This window comes from Dromiciops gliroides, chromosome 2 (genome assembly GCF_019393635.1).
Source record: "Dromiciops gliroides isolate mDroGli1 chromosome 2, mDroGli1.pri, whole genome shotgun sequence".
In the NCBI taxonomy this organism is placed as follows: domain Eukaryota; kingdom Metazoa; phylum Chordata; class Mammalia; order Microbiotheria; family Microbiotheriidae; genus Dromiciops; species Dromiciops gliroides.
In genome coordinates this window covers 329,929,592-329,943,181 of record NC_057862.1, presented here as the reverse complement: position 1 = coordinate 329,943,181, position 13,590 = coordinate 329,929,592, and the positions used below count along the sequence as shown (strand labels likewise).

The window sequence follows — 13,590 nt, the reverse complement described above, 5'->3', positions numbered from 1 at the left end:
TTCTTCCTTTCTTCACCCACCTTCACCTTTCTCTAATTCCTTCAGTGAAGTTGCCCTAGATTGGAATATTTGAAATATTTCTGCCACTTAAAGCAATATATTTCACGTAATAGCTTCTTTTAAAAATAGACAGTTTTGCTTGTACTCAGTTCTCATTTATATTTTCGTTATTTTCTCTTTACAAATATCCATTAATTCTTCTGCAACTCTTCATGCCTTTTATAACTTTAACTTTTTTTCCTACCCCCACATACACAAAGGAAGCAATTAGAGGTAGGATCACATGTCATGAGACCGCGAAGACATACATCTGACTTTATACCATTAGTATGTCTGCATGGAGGAAAATTATTTGATAGGCATGTTATTTTTGCATTCTGATTGCAAATGCTTCGGAGATCTCAGGAAATACAAAACCACAAAAATTGTTACTAGTTCAAGGAAACAACATTGTAAAGATAATTACTTTTTGGTTTTGCATTCATGAGTTCTATAGCCATAAATTAGACCTTGAAAATTGATTGTAGAAGGAGCCATTGAAAGAGTCAAACAAAAAATAACTGTTATGGTAGCCCTCCCTTTATTGAGCAGCTTACTTTTTGTATGTTAAAATAACTTTTGAATTAGCACCTTTTTCAATATCCAAATGAATCTGAAATGATTATATAGGAATACATTTTTATATCAAATTAAATGTGAGAGCATGCCATTTATTGCATTTTTAAAATTACTACTTAGATTTAGAACTAGTGGGCTTTTAAGCATAGTTCCGAATCACAAATTTAATCAAAATAGGAAATGTTGAAAGATAGGAAAAATGTCACAATGGAAGCTAGCTTATATTGTGAATCTCTAAAACAGGGTTTTAAAAAAAATTATGGGGCTATATATGCAAAACCACATCTTAAAGATGTATTGGCTGATTTTTTTTGTATGTATCTTTTATGAATTTTAGGTTTTTCCTGACTTTACTGAAAAGGAAAAATATGGCTGCAAGAGAGAAATTGGAGGCAGTGTTAAATGTGGCCCTGAGGGTCCCAAGCATCATGCTATTGGATGTCTTGTACAGATGGGATGTCAGCTCTTTCTTCCAGCAGATCCAAAGAAGTAGTCTCAATAACAACCCTCTCTTCCAGTATAAGTATTTGGCTCTTAATATGCATTATGTGGGTAAGTGTCTGCTTCATTTATTTTTTAGTCTTTAAATGGACTTTTTAGTGTACTTAATGCCTTATCTTTTTGAATGTGGATAAATTGTTGACATGATTTGGTCACATTGATGTGGCTGGCATTGTCATAGAAGAATGCTTTTAATAATGTAGTCTGGCTGTTTTGTTTAATACAGACAAATTATATATTATCTCGATTTGGGGGGATAAATTATATATTTTAGCAAGGTTAAGGTAAATTGAAAACGATATTTTCCATTAATATACTTTCTTTACTTTTGTTGGTTAATCTGGTTGTCACTAAAAATGAAGAAGGATTTTCTTTCTTTTTTTTTTTTTTTTGCCTATAATATGTTTTCCCACTTGTTTGTGTACTTCAGAGTCCCTTAAGAGAGCAAGAACACCCACATCAGTTCAAAAGAAAACATTTCCTTCAGATAAATGTGATGGTAGTGTTATATATGAAATAGTACCTTAATAAAAATCCCCATATGAAGAGGGGAAACCCCATTCTAGTTCTGGAACTATAATTGTTATGAAGTGGTAATGGTAGTAAAAGTAATTAGAAGAGGTCAAAGAAATCTAACAGTATTGTATACTGTAGACTCATAGAATGTTAAGAATTGGGGTCAAATAACTTGGAACAGTGAGTGAATTTTAACTCCTACATAGCTCATAAGTAATGGTAGTAAGAATGCAATATCCTTTATATGTAAAGATGCTAATTCATACTTACCTTCAGTGGAACATGAATTTGAGTTGTTTTTCAGCATTAGTAATGAGTTTCTGTAGATGAGGGATGTCAAACTCAAATAGAAATGGATCCCTGCAGGGAGCATATTGACTTAGGAAACCACAAATTAACATTACCTCTGTTTTATTGTATTTTTATTTATTTTGTTAAACCTTTCCCAATTACATTTTAAATTGGTCCTTCCCTTCCTTATTCTGGAGTTTTGAGGCCTTCCGTAGAGCATCTAATCCCCTTTCTTAACAGAATTATGCTTTTTAAGGTAGAGATTAATTATGTAGCTAAACCTATATAACCTGGAGTTCTGTGGCTCGGGGTATATTTCCTAAGTGGAGAGAACAAAATTTTACAGGGATTGGACTGAAGTAATTGTTTCTGACAAGGGTAATGTTCTTCTCATTAAACTATTTCAGATTATGATATATAGTCTTTTATATAATAATATGATATTACTGACCCACTGTCACTAAGAAATTATTTTACTGTTAATGGCAAGGGTTTTATTGCATCATCTTTGAGTTTGTCAATAATTTATTAAGCATACACTTTGAATTTTTTCCTTTGATTGTAAGTTTATGAGGGCATACATGAACCAATATGCCAAGAAAATACTGACATTAACAGAAAGCTTTGTTGAACAAAATATAAGTACGTTAGTCATAAAGGAGTTAGGAAATTATGTTATGAGCATCTCTTCTCTACCTTGTGTCCCCTATTCCGCTTTGTTAATGTTACATTCACTTATAATCAGTTTACGTTTGTTGTCTATTATATTAGATCTATATAAGATCTATATATATTTTAGATCTATATATCTACAGTATCTGAACCTTTAAAATGGCTTGAATATGAACAAAATAGTAAAGGGGGGAATGGGTAGAATTCTTCCTTTAGTGTTCCATCTTCAACTAAAGATGGAGTTTCCATAGTTCTTGAGCTCTGAGCTAATAAACATTCTGGTTAACTATACCTGGTCCTGTAAACTCTGTGCTTCACTTAAGTCACTCATGGCAGGTATTATGGTATAGTAGGAAAGGTGCTAGAATGGCAATGGGGAAATGTGGCTTTTATTCCAGTTCTACTGTGAACTGTCTGGATGACTTCTGACAAAATCATTTTACTTCTCGTTATCCCTTCCCTCATTCATAAAACGAGGGGATTGGACTGGGTGATTCCTAATGTCCTGTGCTCTAAACTTCTAATTCTAAACCATCTTATGGCAGGCTTTATGTTAAAAAAACAAAAACAAAAAACAAAACCCTGGCCCATTGGAGGTGAGCAGTTGTCATATACTTCATATTTAGGCTTTGGTTAGTTTTCACTTTGTATTATAGTTTTTCAGATGGGCTTACCAGGTTTTAGTTTAGAATCAGTTAATGATTGTCCTATGCTATCTTTTGTTTTGCATCGAACTTTTAATTAATTTTAGAAATTTATGGTTTGTAGTACAGCAGAAATTTACACCCTGGATTGTTAGTACTGGGAACTGAACCAAGGCTTTTTAGTACAGTCAGTTCTGTTGCTCTGTACTCTTTTTTTAGGGGTTGCACAAAATAGATACTTTCATGAACAGGTGTGGTTTTGTTTTTGTTTTTAACCACATTAGCTAAATACTATGTAGGCTTTTTTTTTTTTCCTTTTTAGTTACAGTGACCCAGTATATGGAATTTCAGGGCAGCTAGATGGTCCAGTGGATAGAATGCGGGGCCTGAAATCAGGAAGACTTCAATTCAAATCCACACTCGGACACTTAGTTGCTGTGTGACCCTGGGCAAGTCACTTAATCTCTGTTTGATTTGGAGGTGGGTAAGTGGCTCAGTGGATAGAGTGCTGGCCCTGGAGTCAGGAAGACCTGAGTTCCGATGTGGCCTCAGATACTTACTAGCTATGTGACCCTGGACAAGTTACTTAACTCTGTTTGCCTTAATCCACAGGAGAAGGAAATGGCAAACCCACTCCAGTTTCTTTGCCAAGAAAACCCCATGGACAGTATTGGCATGCTGTGGTCCACGAGGTCATCAAGAGTCAGACACAACTGAATAACAACATATGGAATTTCACAGCTAAATAACTTTTATAAGAGGAAGTAAATGAGGCAGTTTGTATTTGCATTTTTTAGATGACTTCCTCAGTTCTGTAGTTCTATATTATAAGTTTTCTTTTTCTTTTTTGTTTTTGCTGTTTCTTTTGGGGCCTCCCTTCATTTCTTACATGGGAGCAAATCTCTTTTTCTTTCTCTCTCTCTCTCTTTTTTTTTTTTTTGTGGGGCAATGAGGGTTAAGTGACTTGCCCAGGGTCACATAGCTAGTGTGTCAAGTGTCTGAGGCTGGATTTGAACTCAGGTCTTCCTGAATCCAGGGCTGGTGCTTTATCCACTGTGCCACCTAGCTGCCCCCATGGGAGCAAATCTTAGGTAAGGTAAGGATTCTAATTTCTAGGAGGGCAGTAAGGTATAACATTTTTTCTTACCTCCTAAAAAGGTAGAAGGAAGTTGGAATGAAGGGAGAAAAGAGACAGGCAAAAAAAATTATATTTAATATGGATAAATGTCAAAGCCTGGACTTAAGTACTTGATAATTTAGACAACATGCGTTCTCCAGACACTTGGTTTTTCCTTTGTAGATAGTTAGATTGAATTCTTTTGAATGATTATGGATCTCATTTAGGAAAGCTCTGCATATGTCTCAGACCTGATTCAGTCAGCATGATGCTATTAGCAAATAAGAGCATCTAGAGGACCTCACTGTTTACAGGGAATCCTCTCTTTGACTTAGACTTTGTGACAGTGGCATATAATTTTAGTGATCTTGTCTGTCTTCTGCCTCACTTGATATAAATAATCAGAGCATCATTGAAAAAAAATTCTTTCTGTTGTTGCCTCTATCAAGGAACCTTTTATGATGTTAACATTCATGCCAAGCACCTGTTTAGGCAAGAGCTTCTAAGGCTGTTTTTTGCTTTACTGAATCAAATGCTTTAAAAATATCAATAAATAGTAATTACATTAGGGTCTTATATAATCAGTTGCAGGATGAGGAGATCAGACTAAAAATTTCATTTTTAAAAGACCTAGGGGGCAGCTAGGTGGCGCAGTGGATAAAGCACAGGACCTGAGTTCAAATCTGGCCTCAGACACTTGACACTTACTAACTGTGTGACCCTGGGCAAGTCACTTAACCCCAATCGCCTCACCAAAAACAACAACAACAACAACAAAAGACCTAGGCATCCTCTCCCTTTTACGAAGCAACATTTCAACCATTCTACCTCAAACTAATATAGTCTTAGGCTGAATAATGGAAGTACATTGTCCAGATCAAGTGAGATAATAGTCCCAGCACACTCGTCATACGATATTGATGCCACTGATGGGCTGATAAGACCTAGAGCTCAGGGAATAGCAGTACTCCTGAGACCAACCCTGCCTTGAGCCTGGCTCCTGAAGCCTCTGTAGTTCTGGGAAGCAAGTCTTATAGAGAGACAGCCTGGCAACTTCCTCTGCAGGTGCTGCAGAAGCCACCAAGGTCCTTGCCACCAAAGTCCTTGGTACTAGCAAATGGTTCATTGTCAGAAACCAACATGGTATTATTAATGGAAATTACATTCAAAAAGATATTTTATCATTATCTTTGCTGCTGCACCTTAAGGCCTATTAGGGTTTTTTTTTATTTGTGTGAGATTAAAATTGGATATTAGATCATAAATCTCCCCTACTTAACCTTTCCCTTAATTTATCTCCCAGACTAGTAAATGGAAGAAGCTTCTGGTTTTCTAGTTAGATCTTTTATTGTATGGTAGTCACAAGATGGTGTTGATTAGAAGGATAGGAAAGTAGAAATACAATACAAATCGTCTTAAGTCTAGGCTTAGTCTATGTTCCGTATAAAACTCACCAAAAGCCGAAGGCCACCTTTGGGGAGAGAGACCGAGTCAAGCGCGTGCTGTTAACCGAGAGCCGGGTCGAGTCAAACTCCAGTCAGCGTCTGTCTGTGTAGCGCAGCCAGGAGACCAGTGGAGCAGGAAAAAAAAGGCCCCACTTCCGTTCTCTCCTTGCCTTTTAAGCTCGCACCCCGGAAGTCGAGTGCTCAGCAGGCAATCTGGCGTGCGTCGCAGGTGGACTGGTGTGCGTAGCTCATGCTGTTGGTCTCCTCCCCAAAAGGGTGGTCCTAAAAAAAACTGGCGTCTCTCCATTATCTAACCGACTGTTAAAACTTTTTACCACATTTGTTTGTATATATATATATATTTTTTTTTTTAGTGAGGCAATTGGAGGTTAAGTGACTTGCCCAGGGTTATACAGCTAGTAAGTATTAAGTGTCTGAGGCTGGATTTGAACTCAGGTCCTCCTGAATACAGGGCCGGTGCTCTATCCATTGAGATACCTAGCTGCCCGCTATTAGGGTTTTTTATCTGATTTGTAGCAGAACCTTTCCATATGTGTTGTTTCCTCCTAATAGAATGTGAACTCCTTGAGAGCAGGGACTGTCTTGCTTTTCTCTTTGTATCCCCAGCATTTTGCATCTAGTAAATGCTTAATAAATGCTTTTTCTCTCATTCAGTTTCATGTTCAGTTCTGGGTGCCATATTTTAAGGTAAATGTTTATAAATTAGAATGTGGTTGAAGGAAAGCAGCCTGGATAATAAAAGAGTTCAGTAGCCATGTTCTGTGAAGAATGAAGTGGGGTTTATTAGCTTTCTGATAAAAAATACTTAGGGAGAAACATGATAGTTACCTTAATATTTGAAGGTCTGATACCTGGTTGATGACTTAGATTTATTGGTCCTTCATAGTTTTAGGGATGAGGATTGGGGCCACTGAAGTACAGAGAAGCATACTAAAACTCATGTCAATAGGAACTTTTTATATTGTAGAATTATCAAAAAATGGAATATGCTTTTATGTGAGGGAGCTAGTTTTTGATCATTGGAAATGTTTAAGGATCCAACACAGATAATATAGAAAAAAATTCCTTCATTGGGTGGGAGCTTTAAATTGATGACATTTAAGGTCCCATCTAATTCCAAGATTCTAAAATTATGGTGCTAGAAATATCAACGGGGGCTATCTGGGAGTTTGTTCCGTAACATAGCAGCTTTGACTCTATTTCTTTATGTAGCAACCTGCTGATCAAGATACCTAAGCAAGTAGTTAGGTTGGATTGTAGCAAAGTGTTAAAAAAGAAGTAGAAATTTCACTTTTTATCATAGTGCTTATAGGAACCTATGTAATAAAAAACTAGAGGAAAAAATGGGTTTTGACATGAAGAATTTTTCCATATAGACTTTCTAGAAATGTGCCAATAGGTATGCCCTGACTTTGTTAAATGGTTCTGCAAAAAGTTGAAGATGGACAAAACAACATTTCAGAGAGCAGTTTCATGGTTATAATTGGTCATATGACTGAATGATTTGACTGTGGAATTTCTGGATTTGATGATTATTAATGATCTTGTAAAATCCAAGAAATCTTGGTTAGAAGTATATGGTATGGGTGCGGCTAGGTGGCGCAGTGGATAAAGCACCGGCCGTGGATTCAGGAGTACCTGAGTTCAAATCTGGCCTCAGACACTTGACACTTACTAGCTGTATGACCCTGGGCAAGTCACTTAACCCCCATTGCCCCGCAAAAAAAAAAAAAAAGTATATGGTGTAAGGGGCAGTTAGGTGGTACAGTGGATAGAGTACCAGCCCTGGATTCAGGAGGACCTGAGTTCAAATTCAGCCTCAGACACTTGACACTTACTAGCTGTGTAACCCTGGGCAAGTCACTTAACCCTTATTGCCTGGCCTCCCCACCCCCCTAAAAAAAAAGTATATGGAGTGGTATAGGCTTGTTATCCATACATTGAGAAACACTTGCTATATTGAATATATATTGCCTTTTTAACAGAAAACTACAGTGGGCATCAGTTAAATAAAATACTCAAACCTACTTTGTCATGGAGTTGGAGTGGAACTCTGTGGTGCTTATTTGTTGTCTTGGGACTTTATTATGATAATAACTATAGTGCTTTCAAATTTGGAAGGCACTTCACTTTGAAATATATGTATAGATTTTGTAAATGTTAGTATACCTTTCAGGTTGAAACATGTATAGATCTTTATTATTTTTTGCAATTCTTGTTCACATCTTTCTGTACATTTTCCACGTATTATCTGTCCAGTGTTTTGGAAAACTTCCTCTCGGCCTTTTACTATTTCATGGATACTGGTATAGCACTTGAGCTGTTCAGTTGTCATTCGTCACTCAAGCTATATTCAACCTATATTCTTTTCTTCTCATCCACTGTGTTAGGAGTGCAATACACTGACCTCTTCCCCCATTTGAGTAAGGCCTTTTCCTTAAAAGGCATTTAGATGACCCTCAAAACTTGGTTGGCACAAGACCCTAAAGTTTCAGACTGTTGACATCACTTCCTGGTTGCTAGAGTACAAAGTGGCTGTGAGGAGCTTCACGGGCTCTCTGATGTCTGGCTGGTGGATCATTATGGGCAAGTCACACAAGGAAGCTTTGCTCAGCTGAATTCGCTGAGGGAAATATCCCTATTCCTATTCTTTCTTTTTTTTGCTGAGGCAATTGGGGTTAAGTGACTTGCCCAGGGTCACACAGCTAGTATGTGTTAAGTGTCTGAGGTCGGATTTGAACTCAGGCCCTCCTGACTCCAGGGCTGGTGCTCTATCCACTGCACCACCTAGCTGCCCCTATTCCTATTCTTTTTGAATATACTTCTGCTATGGCTAAATAAATATTTATTTTGTTAACTATTGAATGATCTACAAATATTTTATATTGTTCCAGTATCAAACCTAAATTACCAGAGAATTGTTTCAATCTGGCCCAGTCCAGAACATCTATACTTTTTTGGTGATTTTTAAAAAAATGTCACTTCTTTGCTGCAAGTAATGATTAGTAGTATGCCTTCTTCTTCTTTTTTTGGGGGGGGCAGTAGTATGCCTTCTTAAAACCATCCTTCTTTCTAATGCTCTTGGGGGAAGATGCAATTTTTTTTTTGAGATTATAGATAATGACTGATTGAATATAGAGTCAAAGATAAAACTTTGCTTATGAGCTTGGATGACTATGGGGGATGGTGGTGTCTTTGACAGTAAAAAAAAGTGAAAGGGGTGAAGGTTTTTGAGGAAAGATAATGAGATTAGTTTTGGAAATGTTAAGTTTAAGAAGTTTTGAGACATTCAGTTTGAGATTTCTCAAAGGCAGTTGCATATATGAGATTAGAGCTCAAGAGAAGTTAGGGCTAGATAAGTAGATTTGAGAATCATCAGCCTAGATATGATAATTAATTTCATGGGAGATTACAAAATCACAAAATTTCATGGGATGATCACAAAATGAAATAGTGTAGTGAGGGAAGAGAAGAGGGCCCAGGACAGAGACCGGGGGTGTTTGCAAGTATGACCTGGATGTAGATCTAGCAAAGGAGACTGCAAAGGAGCAGTCTTCGAGGTTAGAGGAGAACCAGGATAGAGTAGTGTCATGGAAAACAGAAGAGACTAGCAGGGAGAGCATGATCAACAGTGTCAAAGGCTGCATAGGAATCAAGGAGGATAAAGATTCAGAAAAGGCTATTAGATTTAGCAATCAAAGATCATTGGTAACTTTGGATAGAGCAGTTTTTGGAGAATAATGAGGTTGGAAGACAGACTCCAGAGTTAAGAACAAAGAAGAAAGGAAATGATAGCATCCCATTGATTGCAGACAGCTTTCTCAAGGAGTTTTGCCATGAAAAGGAGGAGAGATGGGATGATTGCTAGTGAAGATGGATGGATCAAATGAAAGTTTTTTGAGGATGAGAGAAACCTGAACATATTTTAGACAGCAGGGAAGCAACCAATAAACAGGGAGAAATTGAAGATAAATGAGAGAATGGTGATGATAAAGGGCAGTCTTCAGGAGAAGATAGGTTGGAATTGGTCACTTTTGCATACAGAAGGGTTTGCTGTAGCTAGAAGGAACACCTTTTCACATGAGACAGGGGTGAAGGAGGAGATAGTTATTTAAGGGATCTTGAGTGATGAGAAGTAAGGAGGAAAGAAGGACCTCTCACTGAATGGCCTCATTTTTTTCAGTGAAATAATGGGGCAGATTTTTGAGCTGAAAGGATGGGAAGAGGGGGAGCTATGGGAGATTTGAGAAAGAAAAAAAAGGTTTGGAAAAGCTGCTATGGCAAGTAGGATAGTGCCACCGTGAGGGCTCAGTTGAGATTATGTAACAATTTTGTAGTGTATCCAGTCAGAATGACTTTCTCCAGTTTCAGTCTGCATCATCTGAGTAGGAGTGAAAGCAACAAATGATGGTAGTAATACAAGGCTGAGACTTTATAGATCAAGATCTGAGTTAGAATAAGGTGACAAAAGACTTAGAAAAAACCCCCAAAATGAACAATTTTGTGGCAGAGAACAGTTTAGGATCCTAGTTCTGTACATTTTTCCAAATTTGATCAAACTCAGTCAATTACTATTCATTTCTAGTTCACCTTGTTGGGGTGGGAAGAGAAGGTGAGAAGGGAAAAGGACAAGCATTAATTAAGTACCTGTTATGTGCTAGGCAAGTGCTTTACAAATGTGATCTCATTTAATCTCCACAGTAACCCCATTAGGTAAGATTATCTCCTTTTTATAGTTGAGGAGACTAAGGTAGACAGATTACGTGACTTGCCCAGATTCAAACAGTTAGAAAGTATCTAAGGTCACATTTGAACTCGGCTCTTCCTGACTCCAGGTCCACTGCTCATTCTACTCCTCCACCTAGCTGCCTATGTACATCTGCAGATATAGGTACTGATGTACTAACTTTATAGATTGACCATAAGATTGCATGTAATAATCTAGGTGTTTTTCATCTGCCACATTTTTCCTTTATGGATTGCTAGTTTGATCTCTTCTAAGAGATCGTAGATCTCATTGAGGAGACTATAGTGTGCTTTTAAAAAAAGATCTTACATTGAGTACCAACAGTTAAATGAATATTTTAAGTAGCCAAAGAAGGTCACTGCTCATTCTGAAGTAAGCAATACAACTTCTAAAAATTAGTTTTATTGGTAACCATCACCAAGGAATTAATCACCTAGTGGCCAACCTTCTGGTGATAAATTTATCTTTGTACTTAGATAATCTGGTTCTTGAACCAATGTGCAATCTTTTTCTCGGAATATTAAAACTAGATAACTAGTAGTAAATTCCCATGTAGTTCTTGAGTAATAGATCAATTGGTGATGTGTATGTAAACATAATTCTCAATCTTCTCTAGGAGTGGTTTTATAACTCCATGCCCTTTGCTCTTGAATTATCCTTTGAAGGTTAATATTGATTTTTCTTTCACCATTATTTTTTCTTTGTTATATTTTTTATTGTGATCACAAGAAGATTACTATTACTTTATCCAAATCCTAATAGGAGGGTTAGTTGTTTATTTTGGAAGATTCAGTTGCTTCATATATTAAAACCAAATTACCACCTTTCATATAATTATTTTGCTATTTGTGGGAGATTGCATACCGTGTGTTTAAATTAGTATATTAGCACTTTGACATGGTTTTTTCTACATGATCTCTCAGCTTCTGAGTTTGTATAATAATCTAAAGTTAGAGTGAATTTCTACCCCCAGATAATGCAAATAACAATGCTCTTTATCAGGAGTAGGTTTTTTTTCTATTACAGGACACTGATGTATAAAAACTATCAAAGATCATATATAGTAAGAGTAATTTATAGCCAAATTTAAGGGTTTTTAATATCAATTAAAAGCCTGTGCAATAAGGGTAATTTACAACAAACTTTCAGGGGTTTTACTTAAAAATTTTTTATTGAGAACTTTTCTTTTTGTATCACCTATGTTAGTCAGTTGGCAAACATTAAGTATCTGCTTTTCACCAGGTACCATGCTAAGCCATATTCCATGTTGGTTTTATTTCAGAGAAGTATTTGATAATCAAATCACATTTCTAAAAATAAGAACAGGAAATATGATTTTTTTTTTTTTTGGTGAGGCAGTTGGGGCTAAGTGACTTGCCCAGGATCACACAGCTAGTAAGTGCCAAGTGTCTGAGGCCAGATTTGAACTTAGGTCCTCCTGACTCCAGGGCCAGTGCTCTATCGACTGTGCCACCTAGCTTCCCTGAGACTTTTTAAAATAAGAAAGGTAAGAATATACCTCAGTTCCAAATTATGGCTAGTTATGGTGAAAGTGAATAAAAGGAAACAGGGGAAAAAAGATGGACTTCAGTGAGAGAAGATGGAGGGAATGAAAAAGATTACAAGTCTAGTCTGCTGACTCAAGCTTTTCTTCTCTTTCTGCCCTCTTCAGTCCCCACCTCTCAAAAAACAAAAACAAAAAAATCCTAACCCAGACAAAGAAACAAAACAACCCTGGAAAAAGCTGGTCAAAATACTATACTATGAAGTACTTCCTGAGTATACATGCATTTTAGCAATCTCCTCAGCTTAACTGTTTTGTTTCCAATGACAGAACCACCTGTCAGATACTTCTGGTAGTCTGCCTAAGTGTCTTTTACTTCCAGTGAAAATCCAAGCTCAGAGTGAAGTGCAAAGTTCAGGGTACTTTGTCAAATAAATAAAAATATAGTTTGTTAATTTTAAGGTAGGGGGTGATGAGGAAGGCATCATAAGGAGTTGCTTGTAAAATTGAATGGTAAGAAGGGATGAAGGGTTTGTTTTGGAAGCTTTTTTTTTTGACTGTAGACACAACATTGTCTACAAAGATCTTCCTATATTTCAGATGGAAGAAATTAACTTTAAAAATATATGTACATGTGACCCTGGGCAAGTCACTTAACCCCAATTGCCTCACTAAAAAAAAAAAGAAAAAAAAGAAAAAAAATATATGTACAAGGGGCAGCTAGGTGGCGCAGTGGATAGAGTACCGGCCCTGGAGTCAGGAGTACCTGAGTTCAAATCGGGCCTCAGACACTTAACACTTACTAGCTGTGTGACCCTGGGCAAGTCACTTAACCCCAATTGCCTCACTAAAAAAAAAATATATATATATATATATATATATATATGTACAACATGCTTCACAGTCAAAGCTGAAGCTCTGTTTCAATCAAATAGGAAAATTCCAAAGGGGAAAAAAACCCTGTTATTGAAAGGTAGTTCAGCATAAATCTATATTTTTGTTACTACTTTAGCTATTAAATGAAAATAAAAATATCTTTGTTTTGCAATAAAATGATAAAATTAGGTGAATAAGTAATAATCTGTGTAGAGGAAAGGGAGTAATTTGAGGTTAAAATTATCTTTAAATTATTAATCAACAGAAATTTATTGAGTGCTTAGCACTATATTAGGTCCTGGGGATGCCCCCCCTCCAAAAAAAGAATTAAACAATCCCTACATTTAATGAGCTTACTTTCTAATGGGGGAGACAATAAGTACATATAATATATATATAATATATAAAACATAAATTAAAGTGAAAATAAATATGTATAAAGTAGTTAAATAGGAGATAGTTTGGGAAGAAAGGTATTAGCAGTTGCAGGAATTAGGAAAGGCTTCATTGCAAAAAATGGTACTTAAGTTGCATCTTAAAGGAAGAGAGGGATTCCCTAAGGTAGAGGTAAGGAGGGGAACACATTCCAAGTAGGATGGCCAATGTAAAGGCATGGAGACTAGAAGAGTGTCATGTGA

At 36.6% G+C, this 13,590-nt stretch overlaps 1 protein-coding gene across 1 annotated transcript in view; it reads left to right on the top strand.

Annotated features, from left to right (window-relative positions):
* Positions 1-13,590, top strand: part of RNF145 (ring finger protein 145) — a 107,665-nt gene that overhangs the window by 6,730 nt on the left and 87,345 nt on the right. Inside the window, exon 2 of the mRNA XM_043986173.1 lies at positions 956-1,170. Coding sequence (XP_043842108.1) covers positions 987-1,170 — 184 coding nt within the window. The 5' untranslated portion in view covers positions 956-986. The remainder of the gene's footprint in view (positions 1-955; positions 1,171-13,590) is intronic.